Source organism: Neomonachus schauinslandi, chromosome 3, assembly GCF_002201575.2.
Source record: "Neomonachus schauinslandi chromosome 3, ASM220157v2, whole genome shotgun sequence".
Taxonomy (NCBI): Eukaryota; Metazoa; Chordata; class Mammalia; order Carnivora; family Phocidae; genus Neomonachus; species Neomonachus schauinslandi.
Window position 1 is genome coordinate 83,979,695 of NC_058405.1, and position 27,337 is coordinate 84,007,031.

A 27,337-nucleotide genomic window follows, 5' to 3' on the forward strand; every position below is an offset into this window, starting at 1 on the left:
TCAGCCTCGAGGGGTTTGGGCTGCCCCTGCGAGGCTCGCGCCTGATTGGCTGGGAGTCGGCGGGAGGGTGGGGCGGGATCAGAGCGCGCAGGCCTCCGCGGATTGGTGCGGACCCTCGAGTGACGCGGCCGGCGTGGGGCCAATGGGCGGGCGGGGGAGGTAGGGGCAGGTTCGGGGGAAGAAGACTGGAGAGGAGCCGCGGCCGGGTGGCGGGGGTGAACGGGGCCGGCGGGGCTGGACAGCCGCGGGCCCGAGGCGCGCTCCGGCAGGAGCCCTCTCCACGACCCAGGAGCCCAGCGCTGCCACCGAGATGGGCCCTCCGCGGCACCCCCAGCCCGGCGAGATGGAAGCCGGAGGTGCGGGCGGCGGGCGGCGGCTGCAGGTAAAGAGGCACACCGCTTGTCCTGGGGCTCCCCAGAACGCCGTCCTCCCCCACCCTCCAAGACTAAGTCTCAGACACCCGAAATGTCTCTGGAAACCTGTGTTCTGCGATATCAGCGGTGGGGTTCGGGGTGGGGGTGGGGTTGCGTGCGAATTGGGAACATCGGTAGAGCTTGGCTCCTGAGGGAAAAGTGGGGGTCGATTGTAGAGAAAGTGGCGACGGTCTCTGGTCCCTCTGGCTCAGTAGGGGGTCTATGAGAAAAGGGGGAGGAAATCGGTAAATGGAGGCCTGTGCAGAAAACCATTTGAGAGTTCCTTTTGGATTAGGTCTTGATGTAAGCTTTCCGATTTCTTAGAGCAGGGCATCTCTCCCCGGGTTTCTGCTATGACATACTGATGACAGTTGTGTTCACCTTGGTGTGAGCTTCAGTCTTTCAAAGGAATATGCTGTTTTCCATAGAACTTTATACAGATACCTATGTATTGGGTTAATACCCATTATATGGCTGTTGTACAGAATTCAGTGTTGATTTTTTAGAGTGGTAATCTGTATTTCCGGAGTGTGATAGTATACCCCAACACCACGCAAACGATTTTACTATTACTTGAATCCATGTCCCTTAAAAACTTAGAGAATTTAGACCATTTCTGCACCGTATGTTGATCACAAGTAATCGTTTTAGGTGCATGAAGCTGCATTTGCTTTTCTAAGGGAAAGTATAGGTACTGGAGATGCTTTAATTTCTCATTATTGATTCTAATGTGAGAATTTAGTAATAACCATGTGACTGTATGCACTGCAGGTGGAAATGAGTTCTCAGCAGTTTCCTCGGTTAGGAACCCCTTCCACTGGGCTAAGCCAAGCTCCTTCACAGATTGCAAACAGTGGTTCTGCAGGATTGATAAACCCAGCTGCCGCAGGTGAGATGTGTGACAGTCTTCTCTATCGCTTCTTGCTTTAAGAATATTGCCAGTTTTTTTTCGTTTAAAAATTAGCAAATTCCTTGTGGGATTTTAGTAAGTACTAGGTTATTGAATTTGGAGAAAGGATATATTACAGTTCTAATTTAAACAAGGTTTGTTGAGGGTGCCTGGGTGGCTCAGTTGGTTAAGCATCTGACTCTTGATTTCAGCTCAAGTCATGATCTCAGGGTTGTGAGATTGAGCCCCACGTCAGGCTCTGCGCAGGGCATGGAGCCTGCTTAAGAGTGTCTCTCTCCCTCTCCTTCTGCCCCTCCTCCCTTTATAAATAAACAAGGTTTTTTTTTTTAATTCCTTTTTTAATCCTTTCACGTATACTAGAGTATACGTGAAACTTACAGCGAAGCATGCCTATGAGAACTATATTTTAAATACATTAATGTGTTCTCCTTTAAGGCCCAGAGGTATAATAGTGCCATGGGGGAGTCCAAAGGTGTTTAAGGCATAGTTCTTGCTTTTAGGAGCCTGTGAGCTAGGAAAGAAGGTTTAAAAGAAAAAGTACAGTCAACCCTTGTAAAACACAGGTTTGAACTGTACAAGTCCATTACATGTGAGTTTTTTCTGATAAACATAGTACAGTACTGTAAATGTATTTTGTCTTCCTTATGATTTTCTTAATAACATTTTCTCTGTAGCTTTATTGTAAGAATATATAATATATGTAACATACAAAATACATGTTAATTGACTGTTACAGGCAACGTTTCCAGTCAACAGTAGGTTATTAGTAGTTAAGCTTTTGGGGAGTCAAAAGTTTTATGCAGATTTTCAACTGCAGGTGTGGTCATCACCCCTAACCCCTGCATTGTTCAAGGGTCAACTGAATATATACACATATATGCACTTAGTTTTTAGTGGTATGCCCTTTGAGTGCTGTAGATCAGTGGTCTTCAGCAGGGATGATTTTGCAGTCCAGGGAATATTTGGCATTGTCTGGATACATTTTTGGTTGTCACAAGTAGGGGGTGCTGTTGGCATCTGATATTTAAAGGCCAGGGATGCTGCTAAACATCCGAAATGGGTAGGACAGCCCTCCACAACAAAGTATCTGGTCCAGTCAACAGTGCTAAATTTGAGGTACTCCTTCAAGTAGTCTTTCTCTCTCTCTCTCTCTATATATATATATCAAGTAAAAAGATGACATTGCAAAGTAAAGTATTCCTTTTTCTGTTCCTTTTTCTTCACCGTCTGCTTCCTAAGTTCCTTATCATGGTAAATGGTATCACTGTCTGCTCATTGCTCAAACCAGGAACACGGGCATCATCTTTAACTGCTCTGTCTCTGGCTCTTATATGTGAGCTGTGGACCTTTGTCTGATGTTTCAGCCTCATTGTCCCTTTGCTTCCTTCCAGCCAACTTACTTTTTATTACAAATTTATCTGAGTTCTCTTTAGACTTGAAGTAATTTTAAGCTACTTCTTGTCTCCTGCTTAATAGTAACTACTTGTTTTCTAAACGAATGACAAAAAGTTCCCAATATTCTTGACCTTGAGTCTTTATACACAATCTTCCTTCTTCCTTTACACACTCACTTATCTGGTTAATTCCTGTCCTTCCTTGAGTTTCATCTCAGATGTCACTTTCTCTAGGAGGTCTTTGTGACTAGACCACAGGAGTCAGGGGTAGGACCTGAAGGCTGGAATCATGTTCTGGAACCTGGAACCTTGTGTACCTTTGTATGTGCTATACTTGCTACATTGTAGGGCACAAAAATAGTGGCCAACAAGTCCTTATAGAGCTACTTAAAGTTCTTTGCTACTAAACAGATATTTTTGACAAATTGTCTTTGATATAAATTCATAGAATAAAGAAGTATAGCTTAAAGAGAATATTCTTGAACGTCTATTTACAAAGAATTATATTGCTTATTAAAAACGGTGTCAGGGGTGCCTGGGTAGCTAAGTCGGTTAACCATCTGCCTTTGGCTCAGGTCATGATCCCAGAGTCCTGGGATCGAGCCCTGAGTTAGGCTCCCTGCTCCATGGCGAGCCTGCTTCTCCCTCTTCTCTGCCTGCTGCTCCCCCTGCTTGTGCTTGCTTCCCGTCCCGCCGGTCAAATAAATAAATAAAATCTTTAAAAACAAAACAAAAAAGGGTGTCAATTAGCAATAATTGCCCTCAGATTTTGTTGAGAAGGAAATCATTGACTTAGACCAAAATTGTTTGTAATTTTACTTCTGAATAGTGTGTATGTTTTTTCCTTCAGTGACTCTGAGAAAGAAAATAAAAGTTTTTCCGTAAGGAGTTAAATATTACTCTATATTTCCAATTGCTTTTATTAGAAGAACTAATTCGGGATCCTAAGCATATCAGAATTTCAAATACATGTTCAAAGGTCAGAAGTATGGATTACAACAAGTTTTCTTAACTATTCTTTCAAGATCCTTTTGCTTCTAAATGATTCTAAAAAGAGCTTAACAGGGAATAGTCAGTACATTATATTATAATGAAATTGTCAAAAATCAAAATGTTCCTGAACAAATAGGTTTGAGGGAAAGTTACAAAATTGTCCATTTCCCTTAAAAATTTAATCGGGAAAAATCTGTTTGGACAATAGGGAAGGTTCACGACATGATCATCTATAAAGATCATATATTGAAAAAGCCATTAGAGCTAATAAGTGAAATTAGTAAAGGTTGCAGGATAAAAGTTCAGTGTATAAAAACCAGTTATTTTTAGTACTAGCAATGAACAATGAAATTTTTTAAATGTCATGTACAATAGCATCAAAAAAAACCCCACAAAGCACTTAAGGGTAAATTAACAAAATGTATGTAAGACTTGGGGTTAGAAAACTATGAAAAACGTGACTGAGAACAATTAAAAACCTAGATAAATGAAATGATCAATCATGCTCATCTATTGAAACACTCAGATTTTTAAGATAATAATTCTACTCAAAGGGATCTGTAAATTTAAAAAAAAAAAATTCTAACCAAATTCTATTATGTCCTTTTGTAAAAATTGTCACGCTGAATCTGTATTTATATTGAAGCCAAAGGACCTACAATAGCTGAAGCAATTTTGACCCCTAAAAAAAAAAAAAAATGAAAGTTGGCGGACTCTACTACCTTACTTCAAGACTTGCTGTAAAGCTACACTAATCAAGACAGTGTGATATTGGCATAAAGATAGAAATAGATCACTGAAAGTGGAGGATCCAGAAATAGACCCACACATAATGGTCAATTGATTTTTGACAAATGTACATAGATAATTCAATAGGGAAATGATAGTCTTTTAAACAAAATAGTGCTTGAACACCAGAATATCCATATGGAAAAAATGAACCTTGACCTTTACTTTCGCCATACACAAAAATTAACTCACATGTATCGTGGATCTAAATGTAAAACTTAAAATTTCTAAAAGAAAACATGGGAACTGCTTATGACCCTGGGGTGAGCAAAAATTGTTTAGGTTGCAAAAAACACTAATTACAACAGCAACTGGCATATTATACTTTATTAAAATTAAAAATGTCTACTCTTCAAGAGACACTGTTAACAAAATAAAAAGGCAAGCCACAAATTGAGAAGATGGTTGCAATAAATATATCTGCAAAGGGCTTATATCCTGAATATACAAAGAACCCTTGTAACTCAGTAGCTTTTGCTATATGAGACAGCCTGATTTTTTTAAAATGGGCAAAATATTTGAATAGACACATCACCAAAGATGCTATCTGAATGTCCAATAAGCACATAAAAGATACTCAATAGTATTAATCCTCAGGGCAATGCAAATTAAAACCACAGAAAATAGTAGGCATCCACTAGAATGACTAAAAATACGAAGTTTGATGTGTTTGTGGAACAAGTAGAAGTCATACATTATTTGTGGGAATGCAAAATAATCTAACCACTTTGGAAAACGGTTTGGCAGTATCTTATAAAGTTAAATATAAACTTACCATACAACCTAGCAGTCCCATTCCTAGGTATTTACCCAGATAAATGAAAATGTATGTCGAAAGACCAATACTTCAGTGTTTATAGAAGCAGTATTCATAATAGCCAAAAACTGGAAACAATCCAGAATTTATTAGCTGGTGACTAGATAAAGTTTGGCTTATATGTACAATGGAATACTACTCAACATTAAAAAGGAACGAACAGCTGGTATATGGAACAACATAGAAGAACCTCAAAAACATATACACTTAACCCTTGAACAACCTGGGGGTTAGGGTCACTGACCCTCTGTGCAGTCAGGAATTTGAGTGTAACTTCGACTCTGCAAAAACTTAACTACTTATAGCCTACTGTTGAAGCCTTACTGATAATATAAACAATCAATAAATACTTATATTTTATATATATTATATACTGTACATTTATAATAAAGTAAGTTAGAGAAAAGAAAATGTATTAAGAAAAGCATAAGAAAGAGAAAATCATTTATAGCATTGTACTGTATTTATCCAAAAAAAAACAAAATCAACATAGGGGCACCTGGGTGGCTCAATTGGTTAAGCATCTGCCTTCGGCTCAGGTCATGAACCCAGGGTCCTGGGATTGAGCCCCCCCCATCAGGCTCCCTGTTTAGCAGGGAGTCTGCTTCTTCTGTCCCTCTGTCCCTTGACCCCGCTTATACTCTCTCTTTCCCCCCCAAATAAATAAAATCTTAAAAAAAAAAAAAATCCATATATAAGTGAAGCCATGCAATTCAAACCCATGTTGCTCAAGGGTCAACTGTACTAAGAGAGGGAAGCAGACTGACACAAAGGACCACATATTATACTGGGGCGCCTGGGTGGCTCAGTTGGTTGAGCGTCCCAACTGTTGGTTTCGGCTTAGGTCGTGGTCTCAGGGTCTTGGGATTAAGCCCTGCCTTGGGCTCAGTGGGGAGTCTGCTTGGGATTCTCTCCCTCTGCCTTCTCTCTCTCCCCACCCCCACGCACTGACACACATGCTCTCTCTCTCAAATAAAAAAATCGTTAAAAAAAGAAAGAACCACATATCGTATGATTGTTTGCATGAAATTCCAGAAAACACAAAGCTGTAGTGTTAGAAAGCAGATTAGTGGTTTCTGAGGGATAGGAGGGTGGGAGGGAGGGAATTGCCTGCCAAGGGGCATGTATGAACCAGTGAGAATAGTGGAAAATGTTTTGTATCGTGATTTTATTGTAGTTACAGTACTGTATACTTTTTTTTTTTTTTAGAGGATGGGGCAGAGGGAGATAATGTCAATGCAGGGCTCGATCTCACAACCCTTAGATCATGACCTGAGCTGAAATCAAGAGTCAGATGCTTAACTGAGCCACACAGGAGCCCTGTAGTACTGTCTACTTTTGTAAACTTTTATCTAATTTTATATAAAGAATTAGTGGGTTTTTTATTGTATCTCAGTAAAGCTGATTGACTAAAAAACGGACAAAAGATAGACACATACACTTTACAAAGGAAGATATATATGAATGGCCTGTGGTCACATAAAAGATTTCCAACATCACTAGTCATGGAAATTCTAATTAAAACCACAATGAGAGACCCACTGTACACCCACTAGAATATCTGTGTATCAAGAATTGGAGGATGAGGAGCTGCCAGAACTCTAATACACTGGCTGACAGGAACATAACATGGGTACAACCATTTTGGAAGGTATTCCAGCCGTCTCATAAAGTTAAATATTTACTTATCATTTGACCCAGCCATCCTGCTCCTAAGTTGTTGGTAAGAATGTAAAAAAACTCTTGTTGAACTCTCCACTCTTAGAATAGCCATTTTATTGTATGTAAATTGTACATCAATAAAGTGGTTTTATTTGTTTTGATTTCAAGTTTTAAAAAAAATTCTAGTTAATATATCGGGTAATGTTCGTTTCAGGTGTACATTTTAGGGATTCATCACTTAAATGTAACAGCTAGTGCTCATCACAACTGCCCTCCTTAATACCCATCACCCATAAAGTGGTTTTAAAAATAAAAATTTAAAAAAAATCTGAATGATCAGGGAGAATAATCAATATATAACAAAATGTAAAATATAGATCAGTCTTTTCACCCAGCACATGTATTTTCAAAAATTTTTTTTCCTGAGGAAATCATTGAACAAGGACTCAAAGTATGTACAGGTTTTTATCTGAGTTGTTGATAATAGCAAAAAATTTAGAAATAACCTAAAAGCCCACTGGTGATATAATGGTTAAAAAAAGCTATAGCTGGGGTGCCTAGGTGGCTTAGTTGGTTAAGCGTCCGTCTCTTGATCTCAGCTCAGGTCTTAATCTCTGGGTCGTGAGTTCAAGCCCCACGCTGGCCTCAATGCTGGGCGTGGGACCTACTTAAAAAAAAAAAACAAAAAGCTATAGTATATCTATGCAATGGAATTTCATTTAGCATTTTTTTAATGAGGTAGTATGTATTCAGTAATACTCAGCAATTTCACTTCTGGGTATATATCCAAGAGAAATGGTAAATAGTTCACCAAAAGATATGTGGGAGTATTACTAGCACTACTACTCAAAATAGCAAAAAGCTGAACTATCTAAATGCCTATTAACAGTAAAATGGGTAATTTGTAGTTGATTCCCACAATGACCTACTATACTGACAATGAAAGATGTGCAGCTACATGCAATGACATTCATGGATCTCATACTTGTAAGTGAAAGAAGCAAGATACAACAGGGTACATTTGCAATGAGTCTATTTATATAAAGTTCAAAAATAGATAACAGTAATCTGTGGTGCTAGGGGTTAGGATAGTGAGTATCCTTAGAAGGGATATTGAGGAATCCAGCTGAACAGAGGGCTTCTGGGGAATGTTTTGCATCTTGAGCTGGGTGCTGGCTACTCAGGTGTATTCAGTTTGTGTAAGTTCGTTGAGCTATACAATTAACATTTGTGCACTTCATGAAGGTTATAGTTCACTGAAAAGTTGCATAAATAAAAACCCACCCAAAATTAAAGAGGTAAGAAATGTCTCAAGGTTTTACCAACGTATTAACTCTTGGTTAGACTTTGGGAGCATCTTTATTTTCTTCGTAGTTTTACAGATACTTAAAATTTTTTACATAAGTGTAATCTCTGTTTTCTAATATTATTTTGGGGAAATGATAGACACGTATGAGATATTTTCACAAACTCTCTTTTACTAGATTAGGTCCTTGATTTTTTAAGTTAGTTTTTAAATAGGTTACATGTTTTCATGGTTCAGAATTCCCAGAGTATACAGTGAAAAGTATTTCTCTTATCCCTGTTATCCCAGAATCCACTTTATTTCCTGTCAAGAAATCAAGATGCTTTGGGAGTTATGTTTCTACATAGGAAAATAAACACATATATGTTTGTGTATATTTCATTACTTTTTCACTGTTCTTTACCTTGCTTTTTTCATCTATATATTCTTAGGTATTTTTGCATAATGCTCACTATCAGTTTTTTCATTAGAGTACCTAAAAAGCTTCCTTGTTTTATTCTTATAGTTGCATGGTAGTCTCTTGTGGGAGTATACCATAATTTATATAGTGAGTCCCCTGTTGATAGACATGTAAGTTTTAAAACTTCCTTTACTGGAATAAAAATGGGGAAACAATCTTGTACACAAGTCATTTTATACATACGCCATATATCTATAGGATACATACCTATAAGTGGAATTGTTGAGTTTCAAAGGCTGTGTGCATTGTAATAATGATGGAGATTTCCATGTTTGCTTTGTAGGAAATTTGTTTTGAAAACCTATTAACAGTAAAATGGGTAATTCTTAGACTTAAGAATTGTATTTAGGCGCATCTAGGTGACTAGGCTGGTTAACTGTCTGACTCTGGCTTGGGGTCCTTGGGTCAAGCCCCCCACATCAGTCTCCACACTCAGTGGGGAATCTGCTTCTCCCTCTCCCTATGCCCCTACCCCAGTCGTGCACATGCGTGCGCTCTTTCTCTCTCTCTCAAGTAAATAAGTAAAATTTAAAAAAAAAAGAATTGTATTTAAATTATTGTTTTAATGTTAGGTTTTTATAACTTTTTAAATAAATACCTTAAATGAAAGTATCATATCTAGTTTTGCTCTTCTGAATTCATTTTTTTTTTTAAGATTATTGATTTATTTGAGAGAGAGCACAAGCAAGGGGAAGAGCAGAGGAGGAGAGAGAAGCAGGCTCCCCACTGAGCAGGGACCACAACGTGGGGCTTGATCCTGGGACCCCAAGATCGTGACCTGAGCCGAAGGCAGACCCTTAACCAACTGAGCCATCCACGCGCCCCTTGAGTTCATTTTAGGTAGTTATCAGGCCCTTTGTTCATAGGAGTGGAAAAGTCGCAATAGCCAAAGTCAGTCCTGTGTTCCATAGGTGTGGCTCTTGGGTTTGATATCTGTTAGGGGAACCTCATGCCCAGATTCTCCTGAAGAAAATCTCACAAGGAAGGGGTCACTTTATCAAACCTGAAACTTAGTTGCAAGTGCCACTCTTGTGTGTGCTGTGCCTTTCATTAATATTAATATTGGAAGCGTGTGACATGCTGTTTCTCCCTTAATATCCTTACTAGTCAACGATGAATCTAGTCGAGAGGCTGAAGTCACTGCCAGGGAGCACATGGGTTCCAGCAGCTCCCTACAGTCCCGCGAAGAGAAGCAAGAGCCTGTTGTGGTAAGGCCCTATCCACAGGTGCAGATGTTGTCTACACACCATGCTGTTGCATCGGGCACACCCGTCACAGTGACAGCCCCACCAGCACATCTGACGCCAGCAGTGCCACTCTCCTTTTCCGAGGGACTTATGAAGGTAATGGAGAGGTTTAAAATTTCACATTAAACCACAGCTAAAGACAGGCTAATCTTCCTGACAATTTTCACAAAGTCTTAGGCTGTATCCAGGATCTTAGTGTTTTCTTTTTGACCCATCAGTTCAGCTCTTCTCTGTCACTTAGAGCTCTGCTGTTCTGCAGTGCCTAGTCTTGTGCCGCTGGGCAGTTGGCATCACAGGATCTTTTCTAGTATCCGTTTTGACGTTGATTTTATTCAAGTTATGGGCATGCTAACTCAGTTTTATCTTGGAGTGGCACTCTTCTCCAAGGTTTTGTTTTAAAGCTTGCTAATTCGGGGATATCTGAGAATATCGCCTTGTATATTACCTCATGACTATGGTTCAGTTACTGGGAGTTTTGTTTACTTCCGCCCAAATGTGGGATGCAGCATTGTATAGAAGAAAGAATGTGGGCTGTGAGCCATGCAGATCTCGGCCTCTGTCCCAGTTCCAGTTTTTACTGTCTGCATGGCTTTGAGCAGGTGACATAGCCTTGCTTTGTATGTTTCCTCATCTGTAAAATGGAAATGCTGGTACTTCAGTGGAAAAGCTGTGATGCTAAGAGATAAAATATATAAGTCTTCTGGATCTTTCCTGGCACTTTCCAGGTTTGATTTGTGTACTCTTAACTATAGAATGAAATGCATCACTCGTAAAAAGCTATTGATATGTTTCGTGTGGTTTTCTGTTTGCAGCCGCCCCCGAAGCCCACCATGCCTAGCCGTCCCATTGCTCCTGCTCCACCTTCTACCTTGTCACTTCCCCCCAAGGTTCCAGGGCAGGTTACCGTTACCATGGAGAGTAGCATCCCTCAAGCTTCAGCCATTCCTGTGGCAACAATCAGTGGACAACAGGTTTTTTTCCTCTTAATTTGCTGATTTTCAAACTGAGATGCCAAACTGTTGATCATTATTTATTGAATGCCAGCAGTACATTAGGCACTGTACTAAATAAAAAGTTAAATGGTCACTGATATCTGGAAGGGGAAGATAGTAGGTTTGAGAGAGAAGGATATCTGCAGGAAGTAAAACCAACATGCACAGTGGTGTTTGTCATTTGGCCAGTATGTATCGAGCATCTGCTGTGTGTGAGGCACCACCCTCAGTGTGAGATACAAATCTAGATAAGACATTCTGTATCCTTGAGGTGCTCAGAGTCCAGTTGTGTGGGATTGAGAATAGCCTCATGACAGTAGTGCATTTCTAGGATTTTCTCTGAGGAGAATGAATGTGTATCTCTTGGGCGCCTAGGAGGTTCCCTCAAGCAGCTCACCAGTCGTGAACACTTATTCATAGTCTCATGTTTTAACTTAAATTTTTTTCCTGAAATTCTACTCCTACTCCATAACGTGTATGTGATTTACTTAAATATTTTGAATTACTGAGAGTGAAAAAACCTGAATCTAAAACCTTTCCCTTCAAGTTTTCAAGAAAAAATTGGTATTCCAAGAAGACACACTATGTTTTCTTTCTTCTATCGTACTGCTGAGTACTCCCAGCAGTACTGGAACCCCCACCTGGGAAACACTGGCGTCAGGGCTGGGAGCATGTGAGGAAGGGACAGCTAAGCGGGGAGCTGAAGAACTCGTAGGGGAGTACCTGCTGGGTACTAATTGACATTTACTTAGAAGTCCTGCATAGCATAAAGGAATGCAGTGGCATGTAAAGAAAATAGGATAGGAAAAAATAAGCTTTTGGCCAAGGCAGAGAAAACAAGTGTGGAAAAACTAATACTGAAGATGAGAGTGTCCCAAAGTGGACAGTCAAATGTGTCCATCTATTAGAGATCTAGCACCTAGCTAGGCTTGAGGCATTGAAGGGTCCTCACAGTCACCACATGCCTGCTGGCACAGGTCATCATGCAGTATGTTGTGTAAAAAAAAAGCGAAATGTCCTTTCCCTGGGGATACTCACTGTCTAAAAGGAATACCCTGACCCACATTTGGAGGCAACTGACCTCCTAGAAGCAGTGGCTAAGCATCAGTGGCTAAAACCAAGCACATGAAAATAATATTACATCCTGTTTCTTGCAGGGACATCCCAGTAACCTACATCACATCATGACCACAAATGTACAGATGTCTATTATCCGCAGCAACGCTCCTGGGCCCCCTCTTCACATCGGAGCTTCTCATTTACCTCGAGGTAAAAATTGCACATTCTGTTCAAATTCTCAAAGTGCTGTGGCAGATACGTATTTGGTAAGAGATTTCTGTTACCGTTAACAAAAAATGTATCTGGAATCATCTTATTAAAGTTACAGGACAACAGAAATAAACTTAGAACAATACACATTTTAAGTGTGATCTAGTATATGCGAATTATAGTTGCATTTCAACAAGCGTGTGTATGCTTGTGTGTGTAAACTTAAAGCAATTCAAATTTTTAGTACGGTCTAAAGATTGTCCTTTGTAATGAGGAACTCCTCAAAGCTGTGATAGTCCATAATGGTCTTTGTTGTTAATAAGAAAGTCAGAAATACAAATACTGACTATTCTTAAAGTTTAGTGATGATGGTTACTCGAGTAACATAGCCATAAGATGAATTTATTCTTACAATTAAGTTCTAATAGGTTGTCACGTATTAAATTTAATGAGTTTTCTCAACTACTTGATCAGAAATTGTAGCCTTCTATTGGCGAGTGTTAAATCATTGTTGGCAAAATCAGGCTCACAAGTACAAAACCAGGTTTACTTGGTCGTAACATAATTCAGTCGTTCTCAGAGTGAAGTTCATAGACTGCAAGGGGGTCTGTGTTAGGTCAAAACTACTTTCATGAAAATACTAAGATTTCATTTGCCTGTCGTACCGTGTTGATGTTCGCGCTGATAATACAAAGGCAGTGGTGGTTCAAATGAACCCTCCCTGGTGGTTACGCTGCTGGAGCCTTGGCCCAAATGAAGGTGGTGGCACCACGCTCTGCTATTCAGTGTGTGCTTCTCTTCTACATACTTGTAGTGAAAAAAAACAACAGCCGGTTTCATTTAAGAACGTCCTTGAAAAAGCAAGACCGGTTATTAATCTTATCAAATCACAACTGAGTGCACATTTTTCTAATTTTCTGCGTGAGGGAAGGGAAATACACATACAGCATCTCTGCTAAATTACTGACTTACCGAGGTTTAGAAACGATTCACACTATTTTCCTAGGGCATATAATTGGAACCGTGTAAACTGTGAGCCCCTACGCCATACTAATGCAAACAATTTTTTTCCAGGAGCAGCTGCTGCTGCTGTGATGTCCAGTTCTAAAGTAACCACAGTCCTGAGGCCGACTTCCCAGTTGCCAAACGCTGCTACAGCTCAGCCAGCAGTACAGCACATCATTCACCAACCAATCCAGGCACGTCAGGTTGTGGGTAGTCAGCTCACAAGTACTAGGTGCCTACTCAGTTCTTGACTCTGCTAGAGCCTGGGAGAGTCCTTTGACCTCAAGTGGCTTTTGATGTAGTTGCCAAGAGGCGGCCGGGAAAGTTGAGTTCTATACATTGTGATGTGATCAGCCGTCGGGATTTAGAGGAGCTGTGGTAAGGGAAGCTTTTGCTGGGATGGGTGTGGTAACAGGGATTCAGAGAAGTGGAGAGGCAGTGAAAGGGAGCAATACTGTGAATGGTGGTGGTTACGTACAGGGTTTAGTAGAGGCGAGCCAGAACTGAGAGTTTTTCGTTCAGACCAGGATTTATGAGCCCCTGCATATTCTGTGCACGTTATGCACGTGTGCATGCTTTTCAAGGAAGACGGTCTGTGCCTTTCAACTTTTTTTCAAGGAAATCTGTGAGCTCAGTACTACTGAGATATAGTGTGTTATGATGTGACATTGTAATGTTTCTAAATTCAGAGCTCTAAGATACAGAGTATAAATTTGATTTTGTACACAACAGAGAGCCACTAAGTTTTTTGAACACAGTAACGTACGATCAAAGAAATACCCTTGAAAGATTAATGAGCTGAATCACAGACAGGAGATGAAAATTCAGATACTTTTGGGGGCCAGACTGGTAATGTATGTGGAACAGCAGGATTTAAGACAATAAGGAAGGGTGCTGAGTAGGACACAGGGTAGTACATGTCCAGCATAGAGTTTTCAATTTAAAACAAAATAAGAGACCTTGCTGGCTAATAAAACACATTTGGAGACTCATTAGGCCCCTGGAGTGTAAATGGTATACAGACGAGATTAGAGAAAGAACCAGGACAAGGAGTTCACTGAAGATAGTGTGACGATCCTACTGTGCGACAACAAGCTGTAACAGCAGGCACAACAGGTAAAAGGTCTGGAAGTGAGAGGTAGATCCAGAATGGGCAGCATTTGCGAATTTAACTGTGTGTATCAGGGTCAAGAAAGGGACTACTCAGGAGAGCTCAGATGATGGAAAGAATCGATGGTGGACAAGCAGGTGAAGCCCAGGGTGGAGAACTCGTTTGGTGAAGATTTTACACACAGATGTAGTATAGGGGAAGGTACGGGAAGTACTTCCATGTGAAAACAGCCAGAGAACGTCTGGGCACCCTGAATCTTCCGCAGGCAAGTGCTGTTTTCATGTGTTTGCTGGCTTAGAGGGACTGAGAGCCAGCAGTTCCATCCGACGGCTTAGATCCCCCTGTGGAAAGCACTTGGTTGTGTGGTAGTGTAAAATGTCTACACCAGGACCAACAAATCTGTGGGCACTCTAGATCTGAAGGGTTGGATCCCAACTCCTACTAATAGGACAAAATGTTTCATCCAGTCCTACTTGGAAAGGAGGAATTTATATAGTCCATCCAGCCAAAATAGGATAATTTTTGGTAATTCTGTCTCTTGGGTGTTAAAATTACCTATCTGAAAGGAGAATTCCTTAATCAGAATGGTGAGAATTTGCTTTCATTTGGACACAAACATGCTTGTTTGAAGGCCCAAGTTTCAAATTATACTTTCATTGTTTGGCTTAATGTATTTTATTTTGCTTCTTGTTTTAAATGAAATATTTTTTCTCTTCTCTTGGTAGTCTCGTCCACCTGTGACCACCTCTAATACCATCCCTCCTGCTGTGGTAGCAACTGTCTCAGCCACCAGAGCTCAGTCTCCAGTCATTACTACAACTGCAGCACATGCTACTGATTCAGCACTTAGGTATATTTGGGGGTTTGGAGATCAGGCCCTCCTCCTTTCCCTTTTTCCTTTCCTTTCATTTAATTCAGTAAATCCTTATTGAGCGCTTTTTATGAGCTGTGTAGTGTTCTAGATGCTGGAGATAAAGCCTGTTGCTAGAGACATACAAATGAAAAATGAAGTTTTTTAGATGGTGAAAAGTGCTTTGGGGAAAAATTAGATAGGGTGGGATTTGGAGTGACAGGTTAGGCAGTACAGGCTTACTATTTATTTCCTGTACGGTGATCTGGGAGCACTGTTGTTAAGAATAGATTGGAGCAGAAAATTGAAAGATGTATTGAAGTGAGCCATGTGGCTGTGTGGGATAAGAGCATTCTAAGCAGTGGGAACAATAAGTGTAAAGGCCCCAAGACAGGAGTGTGTTTGCCATAGTAAGGAGAAGCAAGAGACTAATGGTAGGAGAGCGGCAAGAGATTATTTTAGGAGGTAACAGGGTCTCCAGATTCGGGCCTTCAGAAGCCCTCTACAGGTTTAGACTTTGCTGGGGTGCAACAGGAAGGCTTAGCAGAATTTTGAGCAGAGCAGCGTGATGGTCTGAAGCCTGGCTACTTTGGAGAGGCAAAGTTGGAAATGGAGAGATGGTTTAGAAAGGTATGTAGGAATCCAGAAGAGATCATTGCTGGAGGTGGCAAGACATGGTTAGATTCAGAATAGAGTTTTGAAGTTGGCTGAGGATTTCAGAGGAATTACATAGGGGCAGTGGGAGAACAAGAGGAGTCAGGTTGTTCTCCCACTGCCCCTACGTAATTCTTCTGAAATCCTCATATCAAGTAACTTGATATGAGGGACAGTGGGAAGAGTAGGTTTTGGGGAGGAATTCCAAACTAGTTTTGGGCATTGGAAGTTTGTGCTGACTTCTGAGCACGCAAGTAGAGATGATGAGATTGGTTAATAGATGAGTTTGGAGTCCAGGGGAGAGTTATGAAGGAGATTATTTAGGAAGACTGTATAGATGGGGAAGAGGTTTATGAGAGAAAAAAATGTCTCCTGGATGAGAGGGCTGGAGGGGGAAGCAGTGTTCTCAGGGGAGAACCCAGATTCATTAGGGAAGGGAGGTAAAGGATATATTCAGGGAAGAGATTGAGGATGTAGGGGATTTTGCTAAACGGACTGTAAGTTCAGAGGCTGCAGCAGAAGGGTTGGGTATCTGAAAAGGGAGAGAACTATAGAGCCATACAGGGATAGTCTGGCTGATGAAGGAGTGATCTGTGATGCTTCCTAGAAATGACACAATTGGGTGAAGACATGTTTGTCCTTCTGATCCCAAGCCATATTGTGGTAAGGCTGTGAAAGTTGGGGGGAGACAGTGGGATGTGAGTCTCACCAGGAGGTCTTTTTTGATTCATGTGTTTGGTTATGTGGTGCCTTTGGCAATATAAACAAGAAGACATTCACTGAACAGAAGAAGGGGTAGTAGGCGTGGAGACTAAAGCTGTCAGACCAGAGACCATCCATAACTCTCAATTGCCAGTTGGAGGCAGGGCAGAGTGGTAAGTCTAGATGCCTCCCTGGTTTCTTCCTTGTTTGACCAAGTAAATAAAAAGGAAACAAGGGAAAGAAAGTGAGTTTTAGAAAGAATGTTGACTTTCAGGATACTGAGTTTATCCATGGAACAATGAAGTGGCAGTTGTCAGCAGGTGATTGAAGAGATGTTGGTGCCAGAGATAATGGGTTTGGAAGTCATCAACCTGTGGGCTACAGTTAAAGCTTTGAGGTAATCTGAGTCTCTCCAGGGGGAATGAATAAGAAGAGGGCCTGGAACGGAACTCTGAAGAAAGTTAACTTTTATATGCAGAAGTGTACCTAGGACTTATATTTAACCATTAGCTCTATCATTCACTAGCTGTGTGACATTAGGCAAGTTTCTCAACTTTCCTGCTCCTTAGTCTCCTCTTCAGTAAAATAAGGACACTTTCTGGTAATTGAAAATATTGCCTGAGGTACAAAGAGACACAACTGCCCAAAATAAAGTAGACTGTGTTGTTTGTTTTAATTTATATTACCTGTATATATTCAGATGGTATGAAGAAATTCAAAAGTTATGAATGTGTATACAGTGAAAATGAGTTAATTTTTTTAAAACCATGTTATCAAAGTTATCTGTCTTTTCCAGTGTATTGAGTTTTTAGTAAAAACAGATGTTGAATTTTGTCAGATGTCTTTTCAGCGTTGTGGCAGTCACTGCTCTGGGCACTAGAAATACACTAGTGAATTAAACAGACAGAAACCCTAATGACCAGATGGTTTTTTCTACTTAAATCTATTAACAGTGATAAATTTCTAATATCTAGCTCCCTTTGAATTCTGGAGCCAGAAAGTTTAAATAGACCAATTTCCACTGGAGAAATAGAAAAAAATTTCAAAGTAGTATCTTCCGAAAAGCACCAGGCCCAGACAGTTTCATTGAATTCTACCAAACTCTCAAAGACCAGAGAAACCAATATTAATTAAATTGGTTCAAGGCATAGAAATGAAGGAAGGTTACAAAAAAAAAAAAAAGTGGTCTTACTCTTTATGTTAAATAGAGTAATCCTGTGTGCCAGGTTTTTTTTTATCGTTTCTTGTTGTTCATTGCTTGGTTGAATGAAATTTATTCTCTGCTACTTTCTTCAAGAAGGACTTAGAGGACCAGTATTTTGCATTTTCACATATTCAAAATCATTTTGCAGGTAGCATTATACTTAAGCAGTAGTTTAGGTGATAATTCTTTTGGTTTCTGTATTTTTTTCTGTGAGTATTTTATCGCTATTTTTCCTCTGCCTTCTAGAACTGGATAATGTACAGAAGTCTGAGGCCAGCCTGATTTTTTTTTAATCCCTTAAAAGGATCTTGATATTTTTGCCTGATTGCCTAAGATTCTTTATCTTTGAATTTCAGTGACTTTCCTTGGATGTGTTTTGTAGTGACCATTATGTATCGTTTTGTTCTGAAACATGGTGTACCTTTTTAATCTGCAACATGAAACTATTTATGAACAGTTTTATTGAATTGTATCTTTGTTCATTCTGTTCCATTTTAGTGAGGGGGGCACCCAGTTACATATTTGTTGAATCTTTTTTGCACGACTTCCTTATCTAAGCTTTATTAATTTTTTCCGTTTTGATTCTGCTTAATTTTCTCACAGTCTTCTCTGTTTCTTACTGAGTTTCCAGCATTGTCTGTCATGCTCTACTTTTAGTTTTGCCTTCATTCCTGACGCAGCTGGATATTTTCTTCTGTTTCTGTCTTGAGCTGTGCCTATTTATTGAGCCATGCCTGTCTCCTGTTGTCTTATCCTTTTGTCCAGTGAGCTCTTACATCTTTGCTTTGTGTTTTCATTTTGTGGAAGGAGTTATTTCATTACGTTTCTTCATTCATGGTACAATTTTCATCTACTTAGTGAAAGCCTTTCTAGTAAAATTTCCCTTTTTCTGTCCACCATTTTTCTTGTAGCGTCATGAAATAGATCTTATGCTGGTTGCTTTCTGAGTACTCATCTTTGAGTGGAGTTGAACTTATTCTGCATCAGCTATTTGTAATTGGTTCTTGTAGGCTGGGCTGTGTACTGGCTTAGGGGAAATTTTCCTAATGACTCAGGATACTCTGTTCATGTTTTCTTGGTTGTACTTCTCTCCTGCCAGTGAAGATAGACTGCCCCAGATGGCAATTTCTCTTTTCTTTGGGTCTCACCACATGCTGGGGTCTTTTTGTGTGTGTGTGTGTGGTTTATTTGTTTGTTTGTTTAAAGTAAGCTCTACGCCCAACATGGGGCTTGAACTCATGACCCTGAGATTGAGAATCACATGCTCTACCCGCTGAGCCTGCCAGGCACCCCTCACCACATGCTGTTTTTCACATGGCGCTTATCCATATGTGTGGTTCTTAGTTCAGCCCTATGTCGTTGATGATTGGATACTGGAACTGATCTGTGTCCAGGTCCTGCTACACTGACAGCTCCTACTGTTACAAACACAAGTTTTTGGTTTTCTGTGTCAGAGTGCACTCCTCACTTTGGAGAATTATACTTGACTGGATTTGTCCCTTAACTTGTAGCTGCAGAGATCCTGTGTGCATTGCCTCCTGTGTCGCTGTTTGGGTATCACTGCCCTTGGCAGTTCTGCTACCTCTTCTGTGGTTTGAGGTTTCAGGTGTCTCTTAATGTTGCCAAAGATGGAGACTGCATTCCTCTTTGTTTTGTTACTATTCTCTGAGAGGAGGAGAAAATCCCAAACCTGCAGTCTCTGCCTGCAATACTTCTTGTCCTCACTTTAAAGAAGTCAAACAAAGATCCAGCTCAACACTGGAGGATGGTCACGGGTTCACTCATTGCAAATTAACCCCATATTTTCTGTGTCAAGTTTCTAAATTGGGTCTCTGTCCCTAGAGCAGCCTTTGAGACCATTAAAGAAAATCTCATCACTAGGAGAAGGGGTATATTGATTAAGACAACAGATGTGGGAGCACTTTCTAGCTGAGTGACGCTGCTTAATCTCTGATCTTTTTTGTGTAGGGGTGAGTTGCCACTATGGACTCAGGGGTGTTTTATTTACTCAGTGTATTTTAATGAAAATCCTTTTTTTCCCCAGTTGCCCCAGATTCAGCTAGTGAGAACCCCTTCAAACTGGTTTGAGTGTCATTTTGATAACTCCTCTTGGACTTTGAGTACTTTCTACTTTTTGGTACATGATAATTAGGCCCTTTTTTATTTTTCTGCCTCTCTAGTCTTGAAATCAGCCATTTCTCCAACGATTCTTGGTTCTTTTTAGTGGAGAATGGTAATTACAACACAAGATCTGGGTGCTAAGGGTATACATTGCTCCCGGGTTATCATTGCTTTTGGGCTCTTTCTGTGGACAGAGGTAATCAATACAGTAAACACAGTCATGTCTTCATACTGATATTTCCAAGTGAAATTTAACATTACAGGTTTTTTTCTTTCTTCAGTTTTATATTTATACATCTTTTCTCTTACACTGCAAAACTTCTGTCAAGACATTAACATAACTACTTGGTTTTTTGGTCCATAATGTAAAAAAAAATAGTTTCAAAGTAACAATTCAGAGTCCCAAGTTGACATGTCTTAAATCAACCCCTTATTTTCTGTAGATTAAACTAACAATAAGACTGAGTGTGAAGTTTGAGACTTCCTCCCCATTCTTTTGTGTTCAAACTAGATCCCACAAAACGGAGTGAGAATATATTCAGAAGTCACTTGAAGTGATCGTTTTCTCTGTGGGATATGTAGTAACATTTTCTGTTATTTAATTTCCATTCACATATTTCCAAAATAAAAATACACAAAAAGGTATACAGTGAGGAATATCACTCTCCTCTCTGTCCCTCAGATATAGCATGCTGGGGCGTGCCTGGGTGGCTCAGTCGGTTAAGTGTCTGCCTTCAGCTCAGGTCGTGATCCCAGGGTCCTGGGATCCAGTCCCATGGTGGGCTCCCTGCTCAGCAGGGAGCCTGCTTCTCCCTCACCCTCTCTTTCTCCCCCTGCTTGTGCTTGCTCTCTGGCTCTCTCTCTCTCTCAAATAAAATCTTAAAAAAAAAAAAAAAGTAACTTTCAAAGAAAATACAGCATATTGTATTTTTCTCTTAATATATTCTGGTGATGATCCAGATCAGTACATAGAGATATTTATTCTCTTTATTTTTAGCTGTGTTGTACCCCAGCTTATGGATGTACTGATGGACATTTCAGCATGTGCTGTTGCGTATTTGTGATGGTGTATTTTCAAGATCTGTGGAAGTGGGAGTGCTAGGCCAAAGAGTAAATGCCTCAGTTTCATCACCTAGAAACGGCAATAATCGGGGTGCCTGGGTGGCTCAGTCAGTTGAGTGTCCAACTCTTGATTTTGGCTCAGGTCATGATCTCACAGTCCTGGGATCAAGCCTTATGTCGGGCTCCACACTCAACAGGGAGTCTGCTTGAGGATACTCCCTCTCCCTCTGCTCCTCCCCGGCTCATGCACGTGTTTTCTCTCTCTCTCTCTCTTAAATAAATCTAGGGGGGGGGGAAAAGAAAATGGCAATAATACTACCTGCCTCACAGGTTGTTATAAGGAGTGCTTATATTAATATATGTAAAGGAATTAAAATATGCCTAACATGTAATGTATCTTATAGACATGTTCGTGGTTTTTTTTTTTCCATTAAGAGTAAATGAAAGTCAAAGACTACCATGTACTATAGTCTGTGCTTTCAAAAGCACTTAAAAACGTATTTAAATACTTAATATAAATATTCTTTTCTGGCTATTTTTTTTATGACCCAGACCTTTTAAATATGAGTATGTTTAAGGTGAATTGAGGAGACCCTTTCCTGGTGATTTGAATGTTGACATTATTCTTCGTTATGAGATTCTTCAAAATTATTTTTATAATTAAGTTCATCTGTCCTAAATTTTGTCATTATTTTAATTATATATACATATATCTCTCTGAATGGTTTTCATCATAAATGCTGGGAGCAGGTGTCTTACATGGCACTGTGCTTAGCGTAGTACATTGTCTACTATTAAAACTCCAGTCTTCAAAATGGGTTTTTATCTGTTAAAGCTGCAGAGACATCCTGATAGTTGCAGTGACGAGTTTATGCAGGTGGTCTATGTCGGCAAATATCATTCTTCTCATGTTATTCTTTTTTTTTTTTTTTTTTTAAAGATTTTATTTATTTATTTGAGACAGAGAGAATGAGAGACAGAGAGCATGAGAGGGAGGAGGGTCAGAGGGAGAAGCAGACTCCCTGCCGAGCAGGGAGCCCGATGCGGGACTCGATCCCGGGACTCCAGGATCATGACCTGAGCCGAAGGCAGTCACTTAACCAACTGAGCCACCCAGGCGCCCTTCTCATGTTATTCTAAAGTCACCTTTCAGGAGGGTGTGAAAGCCATACAGGGAAGAAGCCAGGCTGCAAAACAAAGTCCTAATTATTATTCACTGACTGGACCAGTGGTGTTCAGAATCCTGTTACTTTGAGCAAGGTCTGCATCTCCACTTGTCCCATCAAGAGTAATATCCTCAGGGGCGCCTGGGTGGCTCAGTCGTTAAGCGTCTGCCTTCAGGCTCAGGTCATGATCCCGGAGTCCTGGGATCGAGCCCGCGTCGGGCTCTCCGCTCAGCGGAAAGCCTGCTTCTCCCTCTCCCACTCCCCCTGCTTGTGTTCCCCCTCTCACTGTGTCTCTCCCTGTCAAATAAATAAATAAATTCTAAAAAAAAAAAGTAATATCCTCAGGCTGATTCCACAGGGATTGTACCAAACACTTGACGCTGCACCATGCATTTGAACTCCCACGACAACTGGTGTAATGGTCATCTTCAGTAATTTCAGGAGCCACAGAGGTACTTGAACTCTCAGTGTGATAGTGGAGGTCCTGGTCAGAATTGGCCTACCATGTACCGGCTAACCTAGTCCAGGCATCTTACCAGTGTGCTGCTGCCCTGGCGGTGACTGATAAGGCTAACTGTGGAATAGCCACAGAGCTTATATTTTTCTTCTTTGTGTTTCTGGATGTAACTTTTGGGCTATGTTATTCATAATAAAAAGTGGATTCTGCCATAATGTGGAGAGAGAATGAAACCTAAACAAAATCTCAAAGTGGTCATTTAAATTACCAGAGAACATCCATTCCTCGTTCCCAGCCTTTTAAAAATGACTAGTGGAAGAGGCATAGTAGAAAGGCTTAAAAAGAATGACCCAAGGACTTTTTAGGATTATCCAGGTTTTTAGGTTTCTAGGTTTTTTCTGGCTTGAGAACATGAGAGTCACTTAAGGAAATCTTTTGGGGTCCTTTACATTTTGGGTGAACATAGGGAATGGGCCTGGGGAAATGGCTCATCCTGGAAAGCATAAAGATCCAGTCTCCAGTAGTAGGCTTTCTCCTCAGTGAGTTCCACCAAGTTCCATAGTTGTATCCGTGGCCAGTTTTTCAGCTTTCCTTTGAACTCAAATGATAAAGCATTTAGCTCTCTTTCTTCAGAGAGAAAACCATCCTTCATTCAGTTTGAACACTTTATTCACAGATATCCTGTCCTGTCTGTTTTTAAAGCATTTGAAAGAGGATGTTTATGATGGAACCATTGCTTAGTTTAGAAACATGCGGTCTCGAAGTTTATACCCTTACAAGTTCAGCTTATTCACTTCTTTTTAATTTGTATTCACTTGGTTTCAAAATATAAAAGCATAAAAAGATGTGTAGGGAGTGTCACTCTCTCCTCTGTCCCCCATCCACCAGGATCCTGGTTCCTTCCCTTTTACCTTTTCTAAGTTACCTGATAATAACTAACTGGATGTCATTCCAGTGTTAATATAGTCAGATTCAAATACAGTTCTTATTTTTATTCTTTCTACCCAAAATTAACTCATACGTTCTCTTTACTTTCTTTAAATATAACAACATGTATTGAAAGTTTCCTATTTCATTACTTAGACAGCCTCATTGTTCTCTTAGTACCAGCACAGTGATCCATTGTATTTGTGAATGGGTTTGAGGTGGTTTCTCGTACTTGACTATCATAAGTAATATTGCAGTGAATAACCTTATACTTCAGTCATTATCTATGTGTGCAAGAATACCTGTAGGATAAATTCCCAAAAGTAATCAGAAGGTATATGCAGTTATAATTTCAATACCTACTAATTACCTTCCTTAGGGTTTATACCAGTTCGCACTCCTTCCAGAATGTTTAGAAGTGCCTATTTCCTTGCAGCTTGAACAACATTATGCTGTCCATTTGGGGGGTTTTTGCCAATCTGATAGGTGAACAGTGATATCTCCGTGTATTTTAAATTGTATTTCTCTTCCTGTGAGTGGGAGTGAGTATCATTTCTTTGTTAAAGAGACATTTGTGTTTTCTCTTTAGTGAACTGGCTATGTATATCCTTTGCTTTTTATTGGGCTGTTATTTTTCTCATTGACTGCAAGGAGCTCCTAGTATATTAAGAGGATTACACTTTAGTTTGAGTCTTTTGACCATGCTTATACTGTGTTTGTGTGTTTTGCTATGTAGGTTTGCTTATTTGTTCACAGAGTAAATTTTTTGATCTTCTGTAGTTTTTGGATTTTGAAAGTTTTCAGTAGTTAAAAAGCTCTCATCCATTCTGAGGTTATAAAAGAATTCTTCTGTATTTTCTTCATGTACTTTTTAATTTGCTGTAAAATCTTCGATCCTCCTCTTATTTATCCTGGCATAGTAATGCATGAAGCATGGATCCAATTTTATTTTTTTCAAAGGGCTACATAGTCTTCCCAACATCATTTATTAAATAGTCCATTCTTCCCCCTCTGACTTGAGAAGCCAACTTTGTTATAATGTCAAGTTTTCCTGCCACTGCTGCAATTCCAGTAGCTTGCTGCCAGTTAATTTGACATGGTTTCTGTGTTGATATCTCTTTCAATCATTAGACAATCATAGCTAACTTTTGAAGGAATCATATGGTAAGGAATGATAGGAAATTGAGAGCAGGTTAGTGCTTTGGGGGCAATGTGGTGGGCTACTGTTAATCAGGGTTGTCTGTAATCCTGCCTCGTAATGTGAAAACCTGAGTGTGTATCTCCAGCTTTGTCCACAGAGTGAAGTGTATTGATTATAATAATGCTTACTCAAGATTGTCCTAGAGTGTTGGTTAACTACACTGAGAGTGCTGAAAATGACTAAGGATTAATTGATTCAGTTCATGGCGCATACTGATACCTTTGGAAATAGGTTTATGGGACTTACAGAAGAGAAACTTGACAGGCCATTTACTTCATTGGTTCACCTATGGATGTCACAGACCTAAAACTACAGCCGTATGATGATGGTCTAGTACAAGATAGTAAATGGCCTGGACTGCCTGCATTGTGTTTAGAGACAAGTGAGAAATCATGTCTTTTCTGTCTATTTCAGCCGGCCAACTTTGTCTATCCAGCATCCACCGTCTGCAGCAATTAGTATTCAGCGTCCTGCACAGTCACGGGATGTAACCACAAGAATCACACTGCCATCTCATCCTGCGCTGGGGACGCCAAAGCAACAGCTTCATACCATGGCGCAGGTAAAACCAGAGGTCAACCCATCTTTGGAGGCTGTGGGTTAAAACGAGATTTGGCAAAACTTTCCGAGAACCTAGTAATATTGAAGGCAGTGATTGCTTTCAAACTGGATGGAGGGGCGCCTGGGTGGCTCAGTCGTTAAGTGGCTGCCTTCGGCTCAGGTCATGATCCCAGGGTCCTGGGATCGAGCACCGCATCAGGCCCCCTGCTCGGCGGGGAGTCTGCTTCTCCCCCTCCCACTCCCCCTGCTTGTGTTCCCTCTCTCGCTCTCTCTCTGTCAAATAAATAAATAAAATCTTTAAAATAAATAAATAAATAAAATAGACTGGATGGAGGGGGAGATGTTCTTCTTTATAACTGTGTCGTGGGATATCCCCCCTCCCCCCTCCTCTCCCCCCCAGAAAACGATCTTCAGCACTGGCACACCAGTGGCTGCAGCAACAGTAGCACCTATTCTGGCAACCAACACCATTCCTTCAGCTACCACGGCCGGTAAGTTGGCAGCCCTGCTTTTCCTCCTAAGGAGGTGTGAGGAATGAGTGGTAAGTTAATTTCTCATTTCTCAGCTTCAGTCAGAGAAAAAGAATAGGGTGAATTCTCTTTTCCCAGGAGCTTTCCTTGGGTATTTGAGAATCTGTAGTGTGGGTAGAGAGGCCACTGTTGAAGACTTTTTTTCTCCAATTTCAGGATCTGTGTCACACACACAAGCTCCCACGAGTACAATTGTTACCATGACAATGCCCTCACATTCATCCCATGCTACCGCTGTGACCACCTCAAACATCCCAGTTGGTAAGTGTCCTGCAGTCTTCACACAGAGCTTAAAAGGGATTTTTCAGCCCCTCTGACAAGGTCTTCATATCGAGGGCTAGTATTGGGTGTTTTGTTTTTTTTTTAATTATTGTTGATTTTCAAAGCAACACTGAATTCGATTTTTGTATATTTGTCGTACAGGTTTGGTGTTGACCGTAGTGGGGAAAAGAGGGTAATAATCCTTGAGAGCTGAAAGTAAATGTTATTTTAACACAACTTTGACTCCTCATTCATCAGATTTTACCTCTCCTGTGTGTGCCTTTTAAAGAGAAGTTAACTTCACTGACATAGTTAGATGAGATCCACAGAAAAAGCAAGAAAGAAGCAAGGATCTGGAATGAAGAGAACTTGTACATTGATGGATTGTTCAGGAAAACTCTCTGGGCAGTGCACAGCAGGAAGGGTGATAACCCTCGGGTTGATTACCCTCAGTTCTCATCTGACTGCTACCCCAAGATACTTCACGAACATCCTAAAATTCTTCTAGGCTTTGTTTATTCCCCTTTTAAATATATGCTTTGAGTATTTTTAAAAAATCTTTGAAAAGTTTCTGGCGGCCAAAGAGTCATAAAGAGCAGGGATTAACAACCTTTCTCTGTAGGGCCAGATAATAAATATTTTAGGCTTTGCAGGCATCATAGGTCCGTGTCACACCTGCTGACCTGTGGATAATATGTAACGAAATGAGTGTGGTTACATTGCAGTAGAACTTTTTATGGACACAGAAATTTGGATTTCATATCATTTTCATGTGTCGTGAAATGTTCTTTTGATTTTTTTTCCCCCTGGCCATTCCAAAGTATGAACCCACATGTAGCTCATGGGCCGTACAGAAACAGGCATCCGGCAGGATTTGCCCACAGTTTGCTGACACCTGTCCTAGGGGCTGTGTCTCATTGTCACAGCTTCCAAAGCAGAGACGGGCTTCTGAGGCAGAGTGCTGCTTTCTTTAGTTCACAAGCCCCAGGTTTAGTTTCTGGTATTAGCTTTGCCTTGGTTGTATGACAATAAGCATGCCATCTTACTGTTTACTCCCAGACACACGGGACAGCTGCCATATTTTTCATAAACTTTTAGAAGAGTGTTTTTGTAAGATGACACACTGACATACTTAACTGTCAGAAATCTGGTGACCAGACATAGAAGTATGGCTTCCCCACCTGCTATGTTCCAGCACTGCGGTAGTTCCTTCCTTCCCAAGTAAGACAGCTTCACGTCCCTCTGCGCAAACTTGGAGGACACTTTTCTGGAA

The 27,337-nt window shown here is 40.5% G+C and overlaps 1 protein-coding gene across 2 annotated transcripts in view; it reads left to right on the forward strand.

Annotated features, from left to right (window-relative positions):
* Positions 1-310: 310 nt before the first annotated feature.
* Positions 311-27,337, forward strand: part of SAP130 (Sin3A associated protein 130) — an 81,542-nt gene continuing 54,515 nt past the window's right edge. For both annotated transcript variants that reach the window (XM_044913241.1, XM_044913242.1), the window contains exons 1-10: positions 311-382; positions 1,185-1,302; positions 9,852-10,087; positions 10,804-10,962; positions 12,141-12,252; positions 13,327-13,451; positions 15,094-15,218; positions 25,127-25,274; positions 25,674-25,764; positions 25,960-26,064. In XM_044913241.1, coding sequence (XP_044769176.1) covers positions 311-382; positions 1,185-1,302; positions 9,852-10,087; positions 10,804-10,962; positions 12,141-12,252; positions 13,327-13,451; positions 15,094-15,218; positions 25,127-25,274; positions 25,674-25,764; positions 25,960-26,064 — 1,291 coding nt within the window. The remainder of the gene's footprint in view (positions 383-1,184; positions 1,303-9,851; positions 10,088-10,803; positions 10,963-12,140; positions 12,253-13,326; positions 13,452-15,093; positions 15,219-25,126; positions 25,275-25,673; positions 25,765-25,959; positions 26,065-27,337) is intronic.